Source organism: Salvelinus fontinalis, chromosome 18 (genome assembly GCF_029448725.1).
Source record: "Salvelinus fontinalis isolate EN_2023a chromosome 18, ASM2944872v1, whole genome shotgun sequence".
Lineage (NCBI taxonomy): Eukaryota > Metazoa > Chordata > Actinopteri > Salmoniformes > Salmonidae > Salvelinus > Salvelinus fontinalis.
In genome coordinates, this window is record NC_074682.1 from 51955130 (window position 1) to 51982034 (window position 26905).

General features: G+C 38.0%; 2 protein-coding genes across 3 annotated transcripts in view; one reads left to right on the top strand and one right to left on the bottom strand.

Moving 5' to 3' along the window:
- Positions 1-2112, top strand: part of LOC129815734 (dual specificity calcium/calmodulin-dependent 3',5'-cyclic nucleotide phosphodiesterase 1B-like) — a 33226-nt gene extending 31114 nt beyond the window's left edge. Inside the window, exon 14 of the mRNA XM_055869803.1 lies at positions 1142-2112. Within this exon, the coding sequence (XP_055725778.1) occupies positions 1142-1242 (101 nt within the window). The 3' untranslated portion in view covers positions 1243-2112. The remainder of the gene's footprint in view (positions 1-1141) is intronic.
- Positions 2113-3880: 1768 nt separating this feature from the next.
- LOC129815735 (protein phosphatase 1 regulatory subunit 1A-like) overlaps positions 3881-26905 on the bottom strand; it is a 57655-nt gene continuing 34630 nt past the window's right edge. Inside the window, exons 3-8 of one of the 2 annotated variants that reach the window (XM_055869804.1) lie at positions 19129-19166; positions 18944-19007; positions 13714-13758; positions 13404-13568; positions 6116-6250; positions 3881-5630 (exon numbers count right to left, since the gene is read on the bottom strand). In XM_055869804.1, coding sequence (XP_055725779.1) covers positions 5554-5630; positions 6116-6250; positions 13404-13568; positions 13714-13758; positions 18944-19007; positions 19129-19166 — 524 coding nt within the window. In that variant the 3' untranslated portion in view covers positions 3881-5553. The remainder of the gene's footprint in view (positions 5631-6115; positions 6251-13403; positions 13569-13713; positions 13759-18943; positions 19008-19128; positions 19167-26905) is intronic. The other variant, XM_055869805.1, reaches the window with a different exon arrangement.

A 26905-nucleotide genomic window follows, 5' to 3' on the forward strand; every position in this document is an offset into this window, starting at 1 on the left:
CTAGCTAGTTAGCGGTGGTGCGCGCTAATAGCATTTCAATCGGTTACGTCACTCGCTTTGAGACCTTGAAGTAGTGGTTCCCCTTGCTCTGCAAGGGCCGCGGCTTTTGTGGAGCGATGGGTAACGATGCTTCGTGGGTGACTGTTGTTGATGTGTACAGAGGGTCCCTGGTTCGCGCCCGGGTCGGGGCGAGGGAACGTTCTAAAGTTATAGTGTTACACAGGCATGGCTGGTTGGGGTGGTGTTTTGACGCTTGGCTGGAATCCCGACACCAGCTGTCGCAGTGTATGATTGATTGCTCTCCACTTGGCTTGGCTCTATGAATACTCAGTGGCTGCATCCCAAATGACACCCTATTCCTATGCAGTACACTACTTTCGACCAGGGCCATTAGGGCTCTAGTCGTAAGTAGTTCACTATATAGGGAATAGGGATCCATTTGGGGCGCCGCCAGTGCCTCTCTTTGATTTCCAAAATGATTGAGGAGATATAAAGGAGATGAACAGACATACATTATGCCATGTTTATACCTGGTACTAACATCCATCTTGTGTCTGGATCATGTCCACATTCTGATTATGCCCACATTTTCAGCCAGGTTTAGATGATGAAAAGAAGCATTATGAACTGATTTCGATCAGTGTAAATGGACAAGATCAGGATGAATATACTGTAGATATGGTTTTCTTTCCAACCTATTGTATTTCAATCAAACTATCAGACTATCATACTATCATGTTATCATACCATCATGCTATCATGCTATCATACAATCATACTATCACGCTATCATACCATCATACTATCATACCATCCTGCTATCATACCATCATACTATTATGCTATCATACCATCATGCTATCATGCTATCATACAATCATACCATCCTGCTATCATACCATCATACTATCATACCACCCTGCTATCATACCATCATACTATTATGCTATCATACCATCATGCCATCATACTATCATGCTATCATACCATCATACTATCATACCACCCTGCTATTATACCATCATACTATCATGCTATCATACCATCATGCTATCATACCATCATGCTATCATACCATCCTGCTATCATACTATCATACTATAATCATACTAAATATATTTGAATCCTCTTCCCCTCTCAGGGCTCTTGGATCAGATCGTGTCGAAGGAGCCGTCGGCTGGTGAAGACAATGAGCTCTCTGAACAACTGCTGCAGTCCCCTTCTAATGATGCTAAACAGTAGATAGGCCTCTCATGTAGTATGATGCCTATGTAAACGATATGTAAACGGAGGGTTGGGGAGTAACTGTTCACATGTAATCATTTACATGTAATCTGATAATAATACAAAAATGTAAGTGTAATCAGCTACTTTACCAGATAAAATATTGTAAATGGATTACAAATACTTTTGAAAAACTAGATGATTACTTCTTCAATTACTTTTAAATTCAGAAAGGATGTTTGGGAAAGAATACAGTACGCCAGCTTTCTGTTTTCTCAATGACATTCAATTCAGCCCTGAAAAAAGGTGCCAGTTTAAGTTTGTTCCACCTGGTTTTATGGATCATTTTCATATTCTTCTGAAGTCTCTTAAGAGGAAAGTAATCAGTTGACATTACTGAGTGGGGGGGAAAGTAATCCAAAAGTAACTGAAAGTAATCAGATTATGTTACTGAGTTAAGGGGAAAGTAATCCAAAAGTAACTGAAACTGAGTTTGGGTATCTAAAAGTTAAGTTACTGATTACAATTTTGGACAGGTAACTAGTAACTGTAACTGATTACATTTAGAAAGTCATCTATCCAACCATGTGTAAATTATAGTAATTTAATGAAGATTACCAAAACATGCTGGTCATGTTATATGCTAATTCCAATATATGTTTTTACAGTGGCTTGCTTGCAATCACACATTGTTTAACCAGTTAAAAAACGTTCATGGAGAAACTTAGCAAAGATCATGTATCATGGGTAACATGGGTAGCATGTATGTTACATGGAATAGATGGGTAATGTCAAAGGTGCCGGCAGTGAAAGGCTGGCCTTATCATGTGGAAGATGTACGATGTAATCATGTGACTGTTGTTGTTGATGTAAAGTACAAGACAAAGAGTTTTCTACTTCTTTATATACCACCCGTACCACTGAGATGTTGATGTGCTTTATATTCTACCCGTACCACTGAGATAGATGTTGATGTGCTTTATATTCTACCCGTACCACTGAGATAGATGTTGATGTGCTTTATATTCTACCCATACCACTGAGATAGATGTTGATGTGCTTTATATTCTACCCGTACCACTGAGATAGATGTTGATGTGCTTTATATTCTACCCGTACCACTGAGATAGATGTTGATGTGCTTTATATTCTACCCATACCACTGAGATAGATGTTGATGTGCTTTATATTCTACCCGTACCACTGAGATAGATGTTGATGTGCTTTATATTCTACCCATACCACTGAGATAGATGTTGATGTGCTTTATATTCTACCCGTACCACTGAGATAGATGTTGATGTGCTTTATATTCTACCCGTACCACTGAGATAGATGTTGATGTGCTTTATATTCTACCCGTACCACTGAGATAGATGTTGATGTGCTTTATATTCTACCCGTACCACTGAGGAGATGTTGAAGAGTGATTATTTATCTAATTCTTCATCTGCTTTCTTTGAATCCAAAGAATTGGAATCGTGAACTATACTGAACATACAGGATATGAGTAGCCAATGTCCCAGATCATTAGCCAATCTTCTGACTATCAGCCAGGAACATAGCCTGGCGACCATCTATGGCCAAACTAGTGTTTCTTCTCCACGATGAGTCTTGATTTGCTTGCCTCCCTTAAGTTTTGTAGAATGCGTACACATTCTGATCATTCTGATTTGTTCCAGAAACCGGTGGGTTGGGCCAGAGCCGGCCTACATGAAGATTGTATCAACTTTGATACTCTGATTGGTTAGATTGGTTAGAGACGATCCAATCACTGATTCAATTGTTTTGTACAACGCCCCTCGTTTTCACACCGGCACTAATTACTTCTAGGATGGCACGGTCATAGAGCATCAGGCAACCCAGAACTGCCATACTGTACAAGTCTTATATCTTTAATGTTGTGATTCTGAGGCCGTCCTAATATGGACACAGCACATCAAAAGCATGACAGACAGTAATAGTCAGAAGAGTTGAATGAAGCACTGCAGATCTGGGACCAGGCTGAGATATCAGTCCAATCCTTCAGCATAGTCCCGTTCACTGGCCCTCCAGTAGGAGGAGCCAAAACTGTGGGGAGGAAGATTGAACCAGGCTTCAGTTGAATTATGAAATGCATTGGGTGAAAACTGGTCACGTTGTGAAATATTTATGTGTTTTATGCTCGCAGCACCACGTCTATTGAATAATTGATAATAGGGTTTTGTTATAAGTCAACTTTACTTACTCAACATTATAGGTCAGTGATGCAACACTAAAGTCAGAGCCGTATTGTTGGCCTACTATGGGTAGTTCTTGGCATGAATTAAAATGGATTATAAATTGGGTGGTTCGAGCCCTGAGTGCTGATTGGCTGACAGCCGTAGTATATCAGACCGTATACCACGGGTATGACAAAATATTTATTTTTCCTGCTTTAATCACATTGCTAACCAGTTTATAATAGCAATAATGCACCTCAGGGGTTTGTGGTATATGGCCAATATACCACGGCTAAGGGCTGAATCCAGTCACTCTGCTTTGCGTTCTTGCCTAAGAACAACCCTTAGCCGTGTTATATTGGCCATATACCACACCCCCTTGGGCCTTATTGCTTAATTATAGCATGGATTATGATTGGAATAATATGTTTTGTTTAAAGAAGTAAACACAAACGTTTGTCCAATTTCAACACTTTATTATAGCAAACCATTTTTTTATTTATTACATATGTATTCATTACCAGGTCAAACAAAGTTAAACTAAAATACAGATATAGATGGATTTGATGTACCGTAATTTATCATTAATAAAATTAAATAAATACACAATAATTTATGGTGTTCATACATTGAAAATTAATTACAAGATAATGTTTTTAACAAATGTAGAGTGTTCAATGCTAAATAACTGGAAAACTTTCTAAAAGCAGAATATAATTTTGGGTCAGATTCCCGGGACCACCCGTACATAAAACGTAGGAACACATGACTTTTATGTTGAAATCCTTACACCTGTCTAATTCAGTAGACCTCTCTAGATTGACATGTCATTCATTTGCTGTATACTATACATACAGTACATGGAAGTAACACGCCTAATCTGTCATCAAAATGATATGATGACACTGACGAATATTAGGTCTAAAATGTCACCCAATCAGGACCCTAATGTCACATTAGTGAAGCAGAGTATGGGATTGAACTAGTGGAAAACAAATATAATTACCAAAGATAAAATAAGTTACATATGCTTCTGGACAGTGTTATGGTACATAAAACAATACGATATACTTATATACTGGTAGTGAAATAAAAACTTTGAATGATGTACTGGGGGGAGTACAGCACTAAGGTGTGTGTAGTACTAAAGTTGTACTATGCATGACTGGTATGTCAATAGACACGTAAATAAATGTTGTTTTAGTTTTTAAAACGTCAAAGTTCACCGAGAGTCCTGTCCAATGAATTGGTCCCTTAATCAGATATGTCATGGAGACTTCAGAGACTCAAATAGACGGAGACTCAAAACAGACTCTGATCACAGCTCCAGATTGGATCATTGATGATTCCCAGGATGCCTCCCAAATAAGCACCGTGTCCCCAATAATACAGTAGTACTCTACTCCACTTGGCTCTGGTCAAAGGTAGTGCACTATATGAGGAATGATGTGCCCCAAGTGATGTAGTGATACTGCCCTGTGACTCTTAAAAATAGACAATGTGTCGTGGCACAAATATGAATAAGGACTAAATGCTGTTCTTGTTGTTGTTTATGAGAGTCTCTTTTGGCCCATCGAGGTCTAGTTCCTTCAAGAGTCCTGGACGGAATGTCTAAAACATCAAATCAATCTTAGAATAATCTTGAGACAATATTTGGATTTGTGAGTATTATACAGGGGCCATATTAGACATGTGAGTGCTAGGTTGTTACAGTTTGTGTATACAACAAACCAAAAACTGTCATGAAAAATAGCCAAATATTTCCTGTCCTGGTTTGGAACATTAGACAATGAGTTACAGATTAGTAGGGGCAATCAAATGAGTAAAGCAATAGAAACAATGAACTGTATAATGGACTCAGATCATAAATAAACACCTAGTCATCTCTCCACCTGCACGGTATAGTACCTGGCCGGACATATATCCTGATGTCTCCGTATCTACAGTGTGTCTGTTTATCAAAAGGATGATCACTTGTCTGTCTGTTGTCTGTAGTTATTGACTGAGCATTCATGTCCCAAATGGCAACCTATTCCCTACATAGTGCACTATTTTTGACCAGAGCCCTGTGGGAATAGGGATCCATTTGGGACAGACTTCAGGTTGGTGTGGAGGCTGTTCCATGGTTCTATTTGTCTTCTTTTTCCTGGCTGGGTTTCTTTGTGTTCTTCTCCTCTGGACTCACTACGGATGCAGATTTTGTGTCTGTGGTTGAAATATTGGACACATATGCACACACACAGGGAGAGAAAGAGGGAGAGAGGGATAGAAAGATAGAAAGATGGAGAGAGATAAATCAGTGAGATCAGGCTAGATATGTGAGAGCTTGTGAGCTTATTCCTACAGTATTTCTTTGACATTTTTTAATTAAACATTTCTTAAAAATGTTGATCCATGTAAAATTTTAGAGTCAGTATGCAGTAGGTTATAAAAATTGCTCCATTGTTGGCACACATTCAAACTATTGCAGGCGTATTGCAAAAAGTTGCTGTGTTCTGAAGCTACGTGATCAAAGCACTATTACAGATGCTAGCTTCATTATTATGCAAAATGAAGCCAAATCGTTAAATAGTTTAACAGATGAAAATAAACACTGTCTGGCTGAATTCTAAAGATTGCCATTGATTATATCAAAGGGATTAGGATAGTGTAACACTACTGTCTGCCATGGGTGCAGGGGCTCCACCTACCTGCTTGTGTGTGTTGTTTTTGTTGTGATGAGGATGTTGCTGCCATGGGGACGGTGGAACATCCCACTTCTTCCTTGGAGAGGGAGCACTCATGTCCCCCTGCAGCGTCTGATAGACTGTCCCGCGAAAACTCTGCTGGAAACACACAAAGTGTCCTTTACAGAATAGATGTGGTTAGCAGGTCAATGGAACACAGACTGTGAAGAATGGCGCCGGATTAATTCAACAAATCAAAGTGGATATTCTTTAAATCCGTCATGATTGATGTATTGTAACAGGCCCACAATGTGGTGACTAAGTTATTAGATATGTGTGTCTGCGAGTAGGGGTTGTAGGAGAGATTTCAATTCTGTACAGATATGAGATATACATTTTAAAATAGATTATAAATATAGTTTATTTATTTATTGTCCTATCATGATGGAATGGTCCCCAACCCTACAGCCTAGACACCCACCTGAGCGATCCATACTCTAAGGAGAAGTCCCTATCTGTTTTATGGGTCTACTGTAAGTAGCCTGTACACAGCCAAGACGGAAAAATGAATGCAGTCAGAGACCAACTAAAGCAGCACCGCCCCCTCTAGACTCTGAGCCTGCCTGGCAGGGTTGGTCCTACAAAGCCAAAGCCCCCTGATGGGAGAGCATAATATACCAGGAATTGCTCAAAGATGCTAATGAGAACCTTGATGACCTTGTACCTAGCCGGTGGGAGTCCCGATGGGGTGCCCCCACCCAGGCAGTAGCTGTGCTGACAACACTAGCTGCAGTAACCCATGGGGAAGGGGTCACAGTCAGACATTCAGAGAGGGAGAAAATGATGGTGGCCCTGGTGGCACAGAATAATCAAAGGTCTGACTTCACAGAGAATCTTGGGAAAATGGTCAGAACTGGAGACCAGCGTGTTTCAGGTGAAGTGTGTATATTATTTTGCTCAAATTTGCATGCCTTCTCAAACAGCTGTAACTGTATATACATTCGCACATCAAGTCCTTTCTTGAGTTGGGCTCGGGGATGGAACTACTGTTGACCATCTGAGCTTGTGGTTGTTTGTGGGGGAATGGGATCGAGTTTGTATGTGTATGTGTATGTGTGTATGTATCCCACATCTGTTGCTATGGGGTAATGATGTTAGGGACAATATAGGATGAATCACAGTAATTGTTTGCTAAAATTCTAATTGCTTGTCAGAAATATAAATGTTGGAAGGTCAATCCTGGTTATAGGTAACTGCCTACAATATTAAGCATATTATTTGTTAATTGTGTGAATTAAGATATGCAAGATTTTTTTATATATACATATTTTCTTACATCTATATACACTGCTCAAAAAAATAAAGGGAACACTTAAACAACACAATGTAACTCCAAGTCAATCACACTTCTGTGAAATCAAACTGTCCACTTAGGAAGCAACACTGATTGACAATAAATTTCACATGCTGTTGTGCAAATGGAATAGACAAAAGGTGGAAATTATAGGCAATTAGCAAGACACCCCCAATAAAGGAGTGGTTCTGCAGGTGGTGACCACAGACCACTTCTCAGTTCCTATGATTCCTGGCTGATGTTTTGGTCACTTTTGAATGCTGGCGGTGCTTTCACTCTAGTGGTAGCATGAGACGCAGTCTACAACCCACACAAGTGGCTCAGGTAGTGCAGCTCATCCAGGATGGCACATCAATGCGAGCTGTGGCAAGAAGGTTTGCTGTGTATGTCAACGTAGTGTCCAGAGCATGGAGGCGCTACCAGGAGACAGGCCAGTACATCAGGAGACGTTGAGGGCAACAACCCAGCAGCAGGACCGCTATCTCCGCCTTTGTGCAAGGAGGAGCACTGCCAGAGCCCTGCAAAATGACCTCCAGCAGGCCACAAATGTGCATGTGTCTGCTCAAACGGTCAGAAACAGACTCCATGAAGGTGGTATGAGGGCCCGACGTCCACAGGTGGGGGTTGTGCTTACAGCCCAACACCGTGCAGGACGTTTGGCATTTGCCAGAGAACACCAAGATTGGCAAATTCGCCACTGGCGCCCTGTGCTCTTCACAGATGAAAGCAGGTTCACACTGAGCACATGAGCACGTGACAGACGTGACAGAGTCTGGAGACGCCGTGGAGAACGTTCTGCTGCCAGCAACATCCTTCAGCATGACCGGTTTGGCGGTGGGTCAGTCATAGTGTGGGGTGGCATTTCTTTGGGGGGCCGCACAGCCCTCCATGTGCTCGCCAGAGGTAGCCTGACTGCCATTAGGTACCGAGATGAGATCCTCAGACCCCTTGTGAGACCATATGCTGACATATGCACATTCCCCGTCATTTCTGGGGGGAATGGCCCTAGCCCTCACCCTCCGATCCAACAGGTCCCTGATGTGCTCAATGGGATTGGGATCCGGGTTCTTCGCTGGCCATGGCAGAACACTGACATTCCTGTCTTGCAGGAAATCACACACAGAACGAGCAGTATGGCTGGTGGCATTGTCATGCTGGAGGGTCATGTCAGGATGAGCCTGCAGGAAGGGTACCACATGAGGGAGGAGGATGTCTTCCATGTAACGCACAGCATTGAGATTGCCTGCAATGACAACAAGCTCAGTCCAATGATGCTGTGACACACCGCCCCAGACCATGACGGACCCTCCACCTCCAAACCGATCCCGCTCCAGAGTACAGGCCTCGGGGTAACGCTCATTACTTCGACGATAAACGCAAATCCGACCATCACCCATGGTGAGACAAACCATGACTCGTCAGTGAAGAGCACATTTTTCCAGTCCTGTCTGATCCAGCGACAGTGGGTTTGTGCCCATAGGCAACGTTGTTGCCGGTGATGTCTGGTGAGGACCTGCCTCACAGCAGGCCTACAAGCCCTCAGTCCAGCCTCTCTTAGCCTATTGTGCACAGTCTGAGCACTGATGGAGGCATTGTGCATTCCTGGTGTAACTCGGGCAGTTGTCGTTGCCATCCTGTACCTGTCCCGTAGGTGTGCTGTTCGGATGTACCGATCCTGTGCAGGTGTAGTTACATGTGGTCTGCCACTGCGAGGACGATCAGCTGTCCGTTTTGTCTCCCTCTAACGCTGTCTTGTCTCACAGTACGGACATTGCAATTTATTGCCCTGGCCACATCTGCAGTCCTGATGCCTCCTTGCAGCATGCCTAAGGCACATTCACTCAGATGAGCAGGGACTCTGGGCATATTTCTTTTGGTGTTTTTCAGAGTCAGTAGAAAGGTTTCTTTAGTATCCTAAGTTTTCATAACTGTGACCTTAATTGCCTACTGTTTGTAAGCTGTTAGTGTCTTAACGACCGTTCCACAGGTGTATGTTCATTAATTGTTTATGGGTCATGAACAGGTATGGGAAACAGTGTTTAAACCCTTTACAGTAAAGATCTGTGAAGTTATTTGGATTTTTACAAATTATCTTTGAAAGACAGGGTCCTGAAAAAGGGACGTTTCTTTTTTTGCTGAGTTTATTATGATAAATAGAATTGAAACTTGTGTCTCATTATGGTAAATGGTGAAATAAGTATAGCCAGTTATAAGTGTAATGGCTAGCAGGTAATATGAAAAGACAATCAGTATTTACCTGGCTAAAAGAGAAGGAATATAATATCTATTGCTTACAGGAAACTCATTCAACAATTTTAGATGAAGTTGTGTAGAAAAAAGTGTAGAAAAAGGACTGGGGGGGGGGCAAAATATACTTCTGCCATGGGCAAAGTAACTCAAAAGGGATGATGATATTAATTAACAATAATTTTGATCCGAATGTGCAAATTGTCCAAACAGATCCGCAAGGTAGATGGATGATTTTAAATATGTAATTGAATCATAAACAGATATGGCTCATTAATCTATACCGGTGCAAATAATGATCAAACCTACAAGCAAAACTTAGCTATTATTATGGTGGGAGATTATAATACTGTTTTAAATACCTCAATGGACCGTAAAGGAAATCACACTACAAACTATCACCTTCATGCACTTTTAAGGAAATCCCGAATATCGTGGATATGTTGGAACTAGTGGCTTTGTGGAGGCTTAAATATCCTGACCGTGTGAGATATACAGTGCATTCGGAAAGTATTCAGTATTCCTATACTTGTGTAAATGTAATATTTCCAATAATGCACAATATTTTTTATACATTTGCAAACATTTCTAAAACACTATTTTTGCTTTGTCATTATGGGGTATTGTGTGTAGATTGATGAGGGACAAAACACTTTTAAATACATTTTAGAATAAGACTGTCACGTAAAAAAAAATGTGAATAAAGTCAAGGGGTCTATGTGAAATACACATAATCGATAGGCAAAATGTAGGCACATTTCACTTGGGGGCAATGAGGAGATTCGGGATCTTTCACCCACGGCATCTTTCCGACAAACGTTTCCATGGCATTTACATTGTTTTGGTTGAGTTCCATTGACCTCTTTACCATTTTTATTAATGGGTTGCATGGTTCTTCACAATATTGTTTTGAACGTTCGTTTTAGGACTGATGCTCAACCAAGCATTCTACTCAATGCAGTCTCAATTGGTGCTGATAAAGATTTTGTCTAAAGTGCATTACTGTGGCTTGGAAACACAATGACATTTCAAAAGGAGGCAAAAACATTTTTTGTCATCATTATGATGTCCCCAGATTGACTTTAGAATGCAGTTTAACTTTAGCTAGCTAGCTAATATTGAGGGGAGAGCACATACATTTTAGCTAGCCAATGTTAGCATTGCTAACTTTTTCTAACAAACGTTACTAGCTCATGGCAACATTGCCATCTCTCTAAAGTAAACTTGACGACATCACAATAATGGCAAAGTTATTTTCTACAAATGATTTGTCTATGTTAACAATGTCATAATTCCAGAGGAAACAGCCATTAGCCCAGTACAGAAAGTTTTGGCATTAACCATCAGTCAGAATTCAATATGCTGCGGCGTCTGTAGACCGTTGATAACCATGGCAACAACAGAACCGAGTGACGGAGATGCAATCCAAGAACAGTATGGTAATGACTTTTTAAATTCTCCAATTTCTATATTCCAAATGTTATTTGGAATGTTCTAATTCCAATTCCCTTGTTCCAGTTCCATTGTTCCAGTTCCAAACCTGTTCTTATTGTATTGAGGGGAGAATCACCTCTTTGTCTCATCAGTCAATGTTATTACTGATGCTGAGTGAGTTTTAAAGGTTGATATTTTTAAAAGTCCAAAGTTGACTATTGATGGTAATGATTCAGATGGGGTTGGGTTAAATGCGGAAGACACATTTCGGTTTAATGGATTCAGTTGTGCAACTGACTAAGTATACTCTTTTCCCTTTCCCATTGATAATTTTCATCCACTGGTTCTCATTTCTTTCCAGACATTGCCGTTTAATACATTTTTCCATTCTGATTTTCAATACTCTATACTAAATTGGACTATGGGACAAAAACATAGTGTGTCTTTGCGAGAGGAAAATGTCACCCAGCATAGTATCAAAGGCACCAATATTGAGGCAATATTGCAACCTACATACAGTTGAAGTCCGAGGTTTACAAACACTTAGGTTGGAGTCATTAAAACTAGTTTTTCAACCACTCCACACATTTCTTGTTAACAAACTATAGTTTTGGCAAGTCGGTTAGGACATCTACTTTGTGCATTACACAAGTAACTTTTCCAACAATTGTTTACAGACAAAGTATTTCACTTATAATTCCAGTGGGTCAAAAGTTTACATGCACTAAGTTGACTGTGTGTCACGCCCTGACCTTAGAGAGACAGGACGTGACACACAGAAATAGAGAGTTTTATTTCTCTATTTGGTTAGGTCAGGGTGGGTGTGATTTGGGGTGGGCATTCTATGTTGTCAATTTCTTTGTTTTTGGCCGAGTATGTTTCTCATACTCTATCGGTGTCTCTGATTGGGAATCATACTTCGCAGCCGTCATAACACTCAGGAAGGAGACGCGTTCTGTCTCCTAGAGATGAACACACTTTGGTGCGAAAAGTGCAAATCAATCCCAGAACAATAGCAAAGAACCTTGTGAAGATCCTGGAGGAAACAGGTACAAAAGTATCTATATCCACAGCAAAATGAGTCCTATATCGACATCGGCCACTCAGCAAGGAAGAAGCCACTGCTCCAAAACCGCCATAAAAAGCCAGACTACGGTTTCCAACTGCACATGGGGACAAAGATTGTACTTTTTGGAGAAATGTCCTCTGGTCTGATGAAACAACAATAGAAATGTTTGGCCATAATGACCATTGTTATGTTTGGAGGAAAAAGGGGGACGCATGCAAGCTGAAGAACACCATCCCAACCGTGAAGCACGTGGGTGGCAGCATCATGTTATGGGGGTGCTTTGCTGCAGGAGGGACTGGTGCACTTCACAAAATAAATTGCATCATGAGGTAGGAAAGGTATGTGGATATATTGAAGCAACATCTCAAGACAGTCAGGAAGTTAAAGCTTGGTCACAAATGGGTCTTCCAAATGGACAATGACCCCAAGCATACTTCCAAAGTTGTGGCAAAATGGCTTCAGGACAACTAAGTCAAGGTATTGGAGTGGCCATCACAAAGCCCTGACCTCAATCCCATAGAAAATGTGTGGGCAGAACTGAAAAAGCGTGTACGAGCAAGGCCAACAAACCTGACTCAGTTACACCAGCTCTGTCAGGAGGAATGGGCCAAAATTCACCCAAGTTATTGTGGGAAGCTTGTGGAAGGCTACCCAACACGTTTGACCCAAGTTAAATAATTTAAAGGCAATGGTACCAGATACTAATTGAGAGTATGTAAACTTCTGACCCACTGGGAATGTGATGAAAGAAATATAAGTTGAAATAGATAATTCTCTCTACTATTATTCTGACATTTCACATTCTTAAAATAAAGTGGTGATTCTAACTGACCTAAGACAGGGAATTTTTACTAGGATGAAATGTCAGGAATTGTGAAAAAACTGAGTTTAAATGTATTTGGCTAAGGTGTATGTAAACCTCCAACTTCAACTGTATATACAGTAAACCTGGATCCATCCAGCCACAGAATCAGCCACAGCAGGGAATCTGAGCACAGCTCAGCGTTCATTTTACTACTGAATTTAAAGCAGTTGGCACTGCTGGCATGCCAGGACTGCATTTACTTTTCCCATTTATGATCTACATCTTACTCTCCCACCGCACCTGACTGCCTGTTCCCTCTACCCAGGTCTCTCTCTTCCACCCATCTATCGCCCACCCCTCTCTCTCCCAACCCCTCTCCCTTTTTTCCTCCCTCCACCCTTACCCTCCATCTGGCAGCGCAGCTTCTCGAAGGCCTCCGCAGTGACATTGTCGCCGGTCCCCCAGGCCTCCTCGTCCTCTGGTAGCTCCAGCTCCTCTCCGGTGGGCAGAGTGTCCGGGCTGGGTCTGTCTGACAGACAGCTCTCTGAGGAACACTCATCATCTCCACCTATATATTGTGTTGAAGAAAAATATGCAGAAGACAAATGTATGTTGTTCCCTGTAGCTTACGGAGAATAAAGTTGCAGTGTATTCTATTCTGGTGTCACGGTGTCCTGTGCAAGCAAACAATAAGGTATAAACTCTTCTCATACCGTGCTGCTGCTTGTACAGGTGGTGTTCTACCATGAACTGCAACTCTGCGGGGAGGGAGGGAGGGAGAATGTGAGAGAGGTAGAGAGGGAGGGGAAATACACAATAAAAGGTGTCAATGTACTGTACAGTATGCCATTATGAACTCATGAACTCTTCACCGTCTTGCTGTAACACAGCCTTCTCAAGCGAGTTCATTAAAGTTGAAGCTGCTTGTAATGTAATGGAAGTGACTTAGCCCAAATTATTGTGTGAGCGATGAATGTGTTGATTGATTATACCTTTAGAGGTTCACCTAGGGGTCATGATAGGGGCTGTACCAAATGTTTGATGTATTATAATAATTGATTATGCTCATGTTGTATTACTAGAAGGGGAGGGGATATAAGACCCCTCCCTCCTTACATTTATAAGGTCCTAGACTACAGATGAACAATATATATATACATTATGAGGTTTAATATTGTTTCACAGTACTTTTCTAGTCTCTCTGGCTCTTATGAAGAAACAGTTTGAGAAATGTGTGACTGAAGACAGAACTCTGCAGGGGAGTGTAAGAGATAAGAGATTAGTTAGACATTCCACTATAAGTCAACTTGGACTTTTACTGCTAAGCTTTTAGATAGCTATATAAACCAGAGTTTTAGTGTTGAGTAGGCATGGTTTTGGTCTCAGGCGTAGAAGATAATGATGTAGGCAGTGACATCACTAGGGCTGGACATCGGGTTGAATAAAAATAAAATAAAATAAATAATAAATAAATAAATAATAAAATACAAACCTTTTCTTTGATGTAGAACTTACTCGGAAACATGCGTTATGTTCCTGTTGTCAACTTCTGTCTGCAATTGCATTAATAAAGGTTTTTGAACGATTTAATCAAAGATATTGTCATAATGCTAATTTCACTGATGAGCCAATGATTGACAAGGAACAAGGAAACGAACCCCAACAATACCTACAGTGCCTTCAGAAAGTATTCATACCCCTTGACGTATTCCACACTTTGTTGTGTTACAGCCTGAATTCAAAAATGTATTAAATACTTTTTCTTCTCACCCATCTACACAAAATACCTCAAAATGAAAAAGTGAAAACATGTTTTATTTTTGTTTAGCACATTTATTGAAGATTAAATACAAAAATATCTCATTCACATAAGTATTCAATCAATAGTTTGTAGAAGCACCTTTGGCAGCGATTCCAGCAGTCTTTCTAGGTAAATTTATCAAAGCTTTCCACACCTGGATTTTGCATCATTTGCCCATTATTCTTTTAAAAATTCTTCAAGCTCTGTCAAATTGGTTGTTAATCATTGCTAGACAACCATTTTCAGGTCTTGCCATAGATTATCAAGTAGATTTAAGTAAAAACTGTAACTAGGCCACTCAGGACATTCACTGTCTTCTTGGTAAGCAACTCCAGTGTAGAATTGGCCTTGTGTTTTAGGTTATTGTCCTGCTGAAAGGTGAATTCATCGACCAGTGTCTGATGGAAAGCAGACTGAACAAGGTTTTACTCTAGGATTTAACCTGTGTTTAGCTCCATTTTGTTTATTTTTATTCTGAAAATCTTCCCAGTCCTTAACATTTACAAGCATACCCTTAACATGATGCAGCCACAACCATGCTTGGAAATATGAAGAGTGGTTCTCAGTAATGTGTTCTGTTGGATTTGCCCCAAACATTACACTTTGTATTCAGGACATAAAGGGAATTTTTTGGCATTTTTTTTTCAGTTTTACTTTAGTGCCTTGTTGCAAACAGGATTCATGTTTTGGAATATATTTATTCTGTACAGGCTTCCTTATTTTCACTCATTCAGGTTAGTATTGCTCAGTTTTGTCCTATCCTAGCCATTAAAAGTGTCACAAAAAGTACAAAGTGTTTGTTATGTGTTAAGCCTCTGTTAAAATACACTTAAAATTATTTAAAGACAAGAAAGCGATTGTGATTGTGTTGAATTTTGTTTGGGAAATAAAAATGGACGTGGTTTGAAAAAGGTAGTGGTGATTTTTCATTCAGTAAAGAAATTTGTAGACGGCTTAATTTATCGTGTGTCACGTTCCTGACCGGTTTTCTGTTATTTTGTATGTGTTTGACGGTGAGGGCGTGAGTTTGGGTGGGTAGTCTATGTTATGTGTTTCAATGTTGGTTAAAGGGTGACCTGATATGGCTCTCAATTAGAGGCAGGTGGTTTTCATTTCCTCTGATTGGGAGCCATATTAAGGTAGGTGTTTTCACATTGATTGTGGTGGGTAGTTCTGTCACGATCATCTTCTTGAGACAGATTGGACCAAGGCGCAGCGTGTGCAAAATACATCTTCTTTTATTGAGAAGAGAGAGAAAACGAACACTATATACAAACTAACAAATGACCGTGAAGCTAAATAACGTAAGTGCACAGACAAGCAACAAACGTTCAACATAGACAACTACCCACAAAAGCCTACTGCCTATGGCTGCCTTAAATATGGCTCCCAATCAGAGACAATGAATGACAGCTGTCTCTGATTGAGACCCAATCTAGGCAGCCATAGACATAACTAGACAACCTCACTCTTCTCTACCCCATACACATACAACACCCCTAGACTAGACAAAACACACAAAGACAACCCACCCCAACTCACGCCCCGACCAACTAAATAAATAACAGAAAAAGGAACAATAGGTCAGGAACGTGACATCGTGTTCCGTGGCTCAACTTACCCCATATCTGTAGTGCTTACCTGAATTCTGATTATTTTCAGGGACACACAACATCCTGAAATATATGTAGATACTGTCTCTTTGTTAAAAATAATACGATATTTCCCTTGACGGAGTAATGCTGTGTCACGATCGTGTACTGGAGAGAATGAGGACCAAGGCGCAGCTGGATATGAATACATCTTCTCTTTTTTTATTTAAAAGACGAAGATGAACACGACACGAAACACTTTAACAAAACTATACAAAATAACAAAACGACCGTGAAGCTACAAACGTTGTGCACAAACATACAGGCTACTAACGTTCTTACATAGACAATTACCCACAACCAATGAGAGTCTATGGCTACCCTAAATAAGGCTCCCAATCAGAGACAACCGAAATCAGCTGTCTCTAATTGGGAACTCATTCGGGCAACCATAGACTCTCCTAGAATACTAACCACCATAGACAATACTAGACATCTACACTCAACACAAAACCATACACTACAACCATTAACCCCTTTACCAAATAAACACCCAAAACAACAAAACATAAACATTACCCATGTCACACCCTGACCTAACTAAAATAATAAAGAAAACCAATAATACTAAGGCCAGGGTGTGACATGCTGAATGTACAAAAATGGCTCAACTTACCCAACTCTTCCCTACTGTTAGTTTCCCTACTGTTAGTTTCTCTACTGTTAGTTTCTCTACTGTTAGTTTCCCTACTGTTAGTTTCTCTGATGATAACATGGCCAAGATCTATTCACTTCCCACTCTATTCCGAAACAGAACATAGACTCCTTAACACGCTGAGATAAAACTGGAATCAAAATACCATTCTCCTTCTGCAGAAGAACCTTTTCTGAACCCTTTGTTCGGACTGTTGTGTTCGTTTCTTTGATCATTTTTCCTGGAGAGTCCTACAGCACCTTCAGGAAGTATTCACACCGCTTGACTTTCCCCACATTTTGTTATGTTACAGCCTGAATTTTAAAGGGATTAAATTGGGGTCATTGGCTCACACACAATACCCCATCATTCTAAAGTGGAATTATGTTTTTCGAAAATCTTACAAATTAATTAAAAATTGAAAAGCTGAAATGTCTTGGGTCATTAACTATTTAACCCCGTTTTTATGGCAAGCCTAAATAAGTTCAGGAGTAAAAAAATGTGCTTAAACAAGACATAATAAGTTGCATGGACTCAAACATGACGTTTGAATGACTACTTCATCTCTGTACCCCACACATACAATTATCTGTGAGGTCCTTTAGTCGAGCAAGTCATTAGTATGTAAAAATGTAATGAAATGTAAAAATGTAATAAAATGTATGCACTCTACTGTAAGTCGCTCTGGATAAGAGCGTCTGCTAAATGACTAAAATGTAAATGTAAATTTCAAACACAGATTCAACCAAAAAGCCATGACCAATGCCTCGCAAAAAAGGGCACTTATTGGTAGATGGGTAAAAAAAGCAGACATTTAATATCCCTTTGAGCATGAGGAAGTTATTAATTACACTAAGGATGGTGCATCAATACACCCAGGCACAACAAAGATACAGGCGTTCTTCCTAACTCAGTTGCCGGTGAGGAAGGAAACTGCTCAGGGATTTCACCATGGGGCCAATGGTGACTTTAAAACAAGTACAGAGTTTAATTAGGGATAGGCGTCTCGCTAGTGGGACAACTTCCGGTGACACTGGAGGGTGTGCAATTCAAATAAATAATCATAAAAATGATGGATATTAAACCTTTAGGTACATATAAGTGTCTTATATTCACAAATAACGATTAAATATTCACTTACTTTTTGAAAATCTTCCTCTGATTTGTCATCCAAAGGGTCTCAGCTATACCAAGTAGTGTCATTTTATTAGATAAAATCCGTCTTTATATCCCAAAAGGTCTGTTTAGTTGGCGCCATCGATTTGAGTAATCCACTCGTTCAACATGCAGAGAAAGGAATCTGAAAATCTAACCCTAATCTTTGTTTCACCAAGTCAAAATACGTTTCTATTTACTCCTCAGATACCCTAAAATGAAACCGGGTCTGGCCGGTGTAGGCCGTAATTATAAATAAGAATTTGTTCTTAACTGACTTGCCTAAATAAAGGTTACATTAAATGTTAAAACATTTAATTTGACTAGGTGAAAATCTGTTTTTTGGACCTAACTTGTTTTTTTACTTCACATATTTCACGAAATTATGGCCTCTTCCTAAATATTTCGTCAAATCATTAATTTTGTGCATGGTTTCCTAGAAACAAGGGTGGCTCAACCTAGCCCACTTTCTTCTTTGTTCTGTTTAGGAAGTGAAGAGAGTGCAAACTGAGGACACAATCCGAACTTTGGGCGGACTAACATACACATTAACACTAACATATTAAACTGAAGAAAGTCACACTGCAATAACCCCATGTTTATTAAATAAATAAGAGCCAATCTTAATAAATGACTATGTTGATGCACACATGATGCTTATGTGTTACCTTCTCTACAATTCGTAAGGTATATGACCTCACCTTTCATGGTGGGCGTGCCTCTTGCTCCCTTCCTCCTCTGCCTGGGAGAGTTCAACAGGGCTGCCTGCAACAACATGTCAACATTAATAAGGTAAGCAGGCCAGAAGATATTCATTCGTCCATGGGTTGTAGTTACTAATGATTTCTCTATAGATGCATTCCATATGAAGTACACAGTTGATTACCTTGTATAACTGGTTAGGAAGACGGTCTTCGTCTATTTCTGTAGGAGGGGAAATTAAAGATGGGTTGTGAATTAAACGGTAACATGAACAATTCCGATGAACTGTGTAGGGTGGCAGGTAGTCTAGTTGTTAAGAGCTTTGGACCAGTAACCGAAAAGATGCTGATTCGAATCTCGAGACAACTAGGTGCAAAATTAATTTGATGTGCACTTAACCCTAATTCCCTCTGTAAATCGCTCTGTAAGAGTGTCTGCTAAATGCCTAAAATAAAATGTAAAATGATGAACCCACACATAGCCTTGGCAGGACAGTATAGTCCTATAGCTCTGCCAGTCTACAGCTGTGTTCCAGTATATAGTCCTATAGCTCTGCCAGTCTACAGCTGTGTTCCAGTATATAGTCCTATAGCTCTTCCAGTCCACAGCTGTGTTCAGGTATATAGTCCTATAGCTCTGCCAGTCTACAGCTGTGTTCCAGTATATGGTCCTATAGTTCTGCCAGTCTACAGCTGTGTTCCAGTATATGGTCCTATAGTTCTGCCAGTCTACAGCTGTGTTCCAGTATATGGTCCTATAGTTCTGCCAGTCTACAGCTGTGTTCCAGTATATAGTCCTATAGCTCTGCCAGACTACAGCTGTGTTCCAGTATATGGTCCTATAGTTCTGCCAGTCTACAGCTGTGTTCCAGTATATAGTCCTATAGCTCTGCCAGTCTACAGCTGTGTTCCAGTATATAGTCCTATAGCTCTGCCAGACTACAGCTGTGTTCCAGTATATAGTCCTATAGCTCTGCCAGTCCACAGCTGTGTTCCAGTATATGGTCCTATAGTTCTGCCAGTCTACAGCTGTGTTCCAGTATATAGTCCTATAGCTCTGCCAGTCCACAGCTGTGTTCCAGTATATAGTCCTATAGCTCTGCCAGTCTACAGCTGTGTTCCAGTATATAGTCCTATAGCTCTGCCAGACAAGGTCACACACACACACACACACACACACACACACACACACACACACACACACACACACACACACACACACACACACACATATATATACACACACACACACACAACATACAGGTTTATACACACACACACAACATACATGTTTATACACACTCAGACACACAACATACATGTTTACACACACACGCACACACACAGTATTTTTCTAGGACACCACCACCTTGTTGCCTAGCAACCTAAACATCCCCAGACACCAGTACAGTTCCGTGTGTCTGTGTGTGTCTGTGGGTGTGTCCATGCGACCTCCATGCATGTGCGTGTACACTTGAGCATGTTTGTGTGTGTTTGTCTGAGTGTATGTCTGCATATGAAATGTGAACAGCTCTTCAACACGCCTGTGATGTGTCTGTATCTGTTTCATCACTCCTCTCTGCACCAAATAACAATTCAGCATGTTTTAATAACTACATCAACTGAATAAAAAAAATACAAAATTAACGACTTCTCATAATAACACACCAAGACAGCCCCTATTCATTTTTTATGCATCAAACATCCATATTTTTAGCAAGTCCCAAGGGTCTGGCCATCAAGATTTATGTTTCTAAATCATTAAAATAAGTAGGGCAGTAACCTCTCTCTCTCTCTCTCTCTCTCTCTCTCTCTCTCTCTCTCTCTCTCTCTCTCTCTCTCTCTCTCTCTCTCTCTCTCTCTCTCTCTCTCTCTCTCTCTCTCTCTCTCTCTCTCTCTCTCTCTCTCTCTCTCTCTCTCTCTCTCTCAGAAGGTAAGGGTTACAGCTCAGTGTGTGAATGTGAATAAGCTGATAGGTCTTCTCCAAACTGACTATGTGACTATCTGACTATGAGCCTATGTGGTCTCTGCTCAAAAGTAATGCAGGATATAGGGCTATAGGTCAAAAGTAGTAGACTACATTGTAGGGGATAGTGTGTTATTTGGTGAAAAACAGGAGCTGGTGCTCACCTAAACAATATTAATATCTTTATTACTATAGCCTATAGGGTGTTATCATTATTATTATAGCCTATAGGGTGTTATCTTTATTATTATAGCCTATAGGGTGTTATCTTTATTATTATAGCCTATAGGGTGTTATCTATATTATTATAGCCTATAGGGTGTTATCATTATTATTATAGCCTATAGGGTGTTATCTTTATTATTATAGCCTATAGGGTGTTATCTATATTATTATAGCCTATAGGGTGTTATCTTTATTATTATAGCCTATAGGGTGTTATCTTTATTATTATAGCCTATAGGGTATTATCTTTATTATTATAGCCTATAGGGTGTTACCTTTATTATTATAGCCTATAGGGTGTTATCTTTATTATTATAGCCTATAGGGTGTTATCTTTATTATTATAGCCTATAGGGTGTTATCTTTATTATTATAGCCTATAGGGTATTATCTTTATTATTATAGCATATAGGGTGTTATCTTTATTATTATAGCCTATAGGGTGTTATCTTTATTATTATAGCCTATAGGGTGTTATCTTTATTATTAAAGCCTATAGGGTGTTATCTTTATTATTATAGCCTATAGGGTATTATCTTTATTATTATAGCCTATAGGGTATTATCTATATTATTATAGCCTATAGGGTATTATCTTTATTATTATAGCCTATAGGGTGGTATCTTTATTATTATAGCCTATAGGGTGTTATCTTTATTATTATAGCCTATAGGGTGCCATCATTATTATTATAGCCTATCGGGTGCCATCATTATTATTATAGCCTATAGGGTGTTATCTTTATTATTATAGCCTATAGGGTGTTATCTTTATTAGTTTAGCCTATAGGGTGTTATCTTTATTATTATAGCCTATAGGGTGTTATCTTTATTATTATAGCCTATAGGGTGTTATCTTTATTACCATAGCCTATAGGGTGTTATCTTTATTATTATAGCCTATAGGGTGTTATCTTTATTATTATAGCCTATAGGGTATTATCTTTATTATTATAGCCTATAGGGTATTATCTTTATTATTATAGCCTATAGGGTGTTATCTTTATTATTATAGCCTATAGGGTGCCATCATTATTATTATAGCCTATAGGGTGTTACCTTTATTATTATAGCCTATAGGGTGTTATCTTTATTATTATAGCCTATAGGGTGTTATCTTTATTATTATAGCCTATAGGGTGTTATCTTTATTATTATAGCCTATAGGGTGTTATCTTTATTATTATAGCCTATAGGGTGTTATCTTTATTATTATAGCCTATAGGGTGGTATCATAATTATTATAGCCTATAGGGTGTTATCTTTATTATTATAGCCTATAGGGTGTTATCTTTATTATTATAGCCTATAGGGTGGTATGTTTATTATTATAGCCTATAGGATGTTATCTTTATTATTATAGCCTATAGGGTGTTATCTTTATTACTATAGCCTATAGGGTGTTACCTTTATTATTATAGCCTATAGGGTGTTATCTTTATTATTATAGCCTATAGGGTGTTATCTTTATTATTATAGCCTATAGGGTATTATCTTTATTATTATAGCCTATAGGGTGTTACCTTTATTATTATAGCCTATAGGGTGTTATCTTTATTACTATAGCCTATAGGGTGTTATCTTTATTATTATAGCCTATAGGGTGGTATGTTTATTATTATAGCCTATAGGATGTTATCTTTATTATTATAGCCTATAGGGTGTTATCTTTATTACTATAGCCTATAGGGTGTTATCTTTATTATTATAGCCTATAGGGTGTTATCTTTATTATTATAGCCTATAGGGTGCCATCATTATTATTATAGCCTATAGGGTGTTGTCTTTATTAGTTTAGCCTATAGGGTGTTACCTTTATTATTATAGCCTATAGGGTGTTATCTTTATTATTATAGCCTATAGGGTGCCATCATTATTATTATAGCCTATAGGGTGTTGTCTTTATTAGTTTAGCCTATAGGGTGTTACCTTTATTATTATAGCCTATAGGGTGTTATCTTTATTATTATAGCCTATAGGGTGCCATCATTATTAATATAGCCTATAGGGTGTTGTCTTTATTAGTTTAGCCTATAGGGTGTAATCTTTATTACTATAGCCTATAGGGTGTTATCTTTATTATTATAGCCTATAGGGTGTTATCTTTATTATTATAGCCTATAGGGTGTTATCTTTATTAGTTTAGCCTATAGGGTGTTACCTTTATTATTATAGCCTATAGGGTGGTATCTTTATTATTATAGCCTATAGGGTGTTATCTATATTATTATAGCCTATAGGGTGGTATCTTTATTAGTTTAGCCTATAGGGTGTTACCTTTATTATTATAGCCTAAAGGGTGGTATCTTTATTATTATAGCCTATAGGGTGTTATCTTTATTATTATAGCCTATAGGGTGTTATCTTTATTAGTTTAGCCTATAGGGTGTTACCTTTATTATTATAGCCTATAGGGTGGTATCTTTATTATTATAGCCTATAGGGTGTTATCTATATTATTATAGCCTATAGGGTGTTATCTTTATTATTATAGCCTATAGGGTGTTATCTATATTATTATAGCCTATAGGGTGTTATCTTTATTATTATAGCCTATAGGGTGTTATCTATATTATTATAGCCTATAGGGTGTTATCTTTATTATTATAGCCTATAGGGTGTTATCTTTATTATTATAGCCTAAAGGGTGTTATCTTTATTATTATAGCCTATAGGGTGTTATCATTATTATTATAGCCTATAGGGTGTTATCATTATTATTATAGCCTATAGGGTGTTATCTTTATTACTATAGCCTATAGGGTGTTATCTTTATTACTATAGCCTATAGGGTATTATCTTTATTATTATAGCCTATAGGGTATTATCTTTATTATTATAGCCTATAGGGTGTTATCTTTATTATTATAGCCTATAGGGTGTTATCTTTATTATTATAGCCTATAGGGTGTTATCTTTATTATTATAGCCTAAAGGGTGTTATCTTTATCATTATAGCCTATAGGGTGTTATCATTATTATTATAGCCTATAGGGTGTTATCATTATTATTATAGCCTATAGGGTGTTATCTTTATTACTATAGCCTATAGGGTGTTATCTTTATTACTATAGCCTATAGGGTATTATCTTTATTATTATAGCCTATAGGGTATTATCTTTATTATTATAGCCTATAGGGTGTTATCTTTATTACTATAGCCTATAGGGTGTTATCATTATTATTATAGCCTATAGGGTGTTACCTTTATTATTATAGCCTATAGGGTATTATCTTTATTATTATAGCCTATAGGGTGTTATCTTTATTATTATAGCCTATAGGGTGTTATCTTTATTATTATAGCCTATAGGGTGTTATCTTTATTATTATAGCCTATAGGGTGTTATCTTTATTATTATAGCCTATAGGGTGGTATGTTTATTATTATAGCCTATAGGATGTTATCTTTATTATTATAGCCTATAGGGTGTTATCTTTATTACTATAGCCTATAGGGTGTTATCTTTATTATTATAGCCTATAGGGTGTTATCTTTATTATTATAGCCTATAGGGTGTTATCTTTATTACTATAGCCTATAGGGTGCCATCATTATTATTATAGCCCATAGGGTGTTATCTTTATTACCATAGCCTATAGGGTGCCATCATTATTATTATAGCCTATAGGGTGTTGTCTTTATTAGTTTAGCCTATAGGGTGTAATCTTTATTACTATAGCCTATAGGGTGTTATCTTTATTATTATAGCCTATAGGGTGTTATCTTTATTATTATAGCCTATAGGGTGTTATCTTTATTATTATAGCCTATAGGGTGTTATCTTTATTAGTTTAGCCTATAGGGTGTTACCTTTATTATTATAGCCTATAGGGTGGTATCTTTATTATTATAGCCTATAGGGTGTTATCTATATTATTATAGCCTATAGGGTGGTATCTTTATTAGTTTAGCCTATAGGGTGTTACCTTTATTATTATAGCCTAAAGGGTGGTATCTTTATTATTATAGCCTATAGGGTGTTATCTTTATTAGTTTAGCCTATAGGGTGTTACCTTTATTATTATAGCCTATAGGGTGCCATCATTATTATTATAGCCTATAGGGTGTTATCTTTATTATTATAGCCTATAGGGTGTTATCTTTATTAGTTTAGCCTATAGGGTGTTACCTTTATTATTATAGCCTATAGGGTGGTATCTTTATTATTATAGCCTATAGGGTGTTATCTATATTATTATAGCCTATAGGGTGTTATCTTTATTATTATAGCCTATAGGGTGTTATCTATATTATTATAGCCTATAGGGTGTTATCTTTATTATTATAGCCTATAGGGTGTTATCTATATTATTATAGCCTATAGGGTGTTATCTTTATTATTATAGCCTATAGGGTGTTATCTTTATTATTATGGCCTAAAGGGTGTTATCTTTATTATTATAGCCTATAGGGTGTTATCATTATTATTATAGCCTATAGGGTGTTATCATTATTATTATAGCCTATAGGGTGTTATCTTTATTACTATAGCCTATAGGGTGTTATCTTTATTACTATAGCCTATAGGGTATTATCTTTATTATTATAGCCTATAGGGTATTATCCTTATTATTATAGCCTATAGGGTGTTATCTTTATTATTATAGCCTATAGGGTGTTATCTTTATTATTATAGCCTATAGGGTGTTATCTATATTATTATAGCCTATAGGGTGTTATCTTTATTATTATAGCCTATAGGGTGGTGTCATTATTATTATAGCCTATAGGGTGTTATCTTTATTATTATAGCCTATAGGGTGGTATCATTATTATTATAGCCTATAGGGTGTTATCTTTATTATTATAGCCTATAGGGTGTTATCTTTATTATTATAGCCTATAGGGTGTTATCTTTATTATTATAGCCTATAGGGTGTTACCTTTATTATTATAGCCTATAGGGTGGTATCATAATTATTATAGCCTATAGGGTGTTATCTTTATTATTATAGCCTATAGGGTGTTATCTTTATTATTATAGCCTATAGGGTGTTATCTATATTATTATAGCCTATAGGGTGTTATCTTTATTATTATAGCCTATAGGGTGTTATCTTTATTATTATAGCCTATAGGGTGTTATCTTTATTATTATAGCCTAAAGGGTGTTATCTTTATTATTATAGCCTATAGGGTGTTATCATTATTATTATAGCCTATAGGGTGTTATCATTATTATTATAGCCTATAGGGTGTTAACTTTATTACTATAGCCTATAGGGTGTTATCTTTATTACTATAGCCTATAGGGTATTATCTTTATTATTATAGCCTATAGGGTATTATCTTTATTATTATAGCCTATAGGGTGTTATCTTTATTACTATAGCCTATAGGGTGTTATCATTATTATTATAGCCTATAGGGTGTTATCTTTATTACTATAGCCTATAGGGTATTATCTTTATTATTATAGCCTATAGGGTGTTATCTTTATTATTATAGCCTATAGGGTGTTATCTTTATTACTATAGCCTATAGGGTGTTATCATTATTATCATAGCCAATAGGGTGTTATCTTTATTACTATAGCCTATAGGGTATTATCTTTATTATTATAGCCTATAGGGTGTTATCTTTATTATTATAGCCTATAGGGTGTTATCTTTATTATTATAGCCTATAGGGTGTTATCATTATTATTATAGCCTATAGGGTGTTATCATTATTATTATAGCCTATAGGGTGTTATCTTTATTATTATAGCCTATAGGGTGTTATCTATATTATTATAGCCTATAGGGTGTTATCTTTATTATTATAGC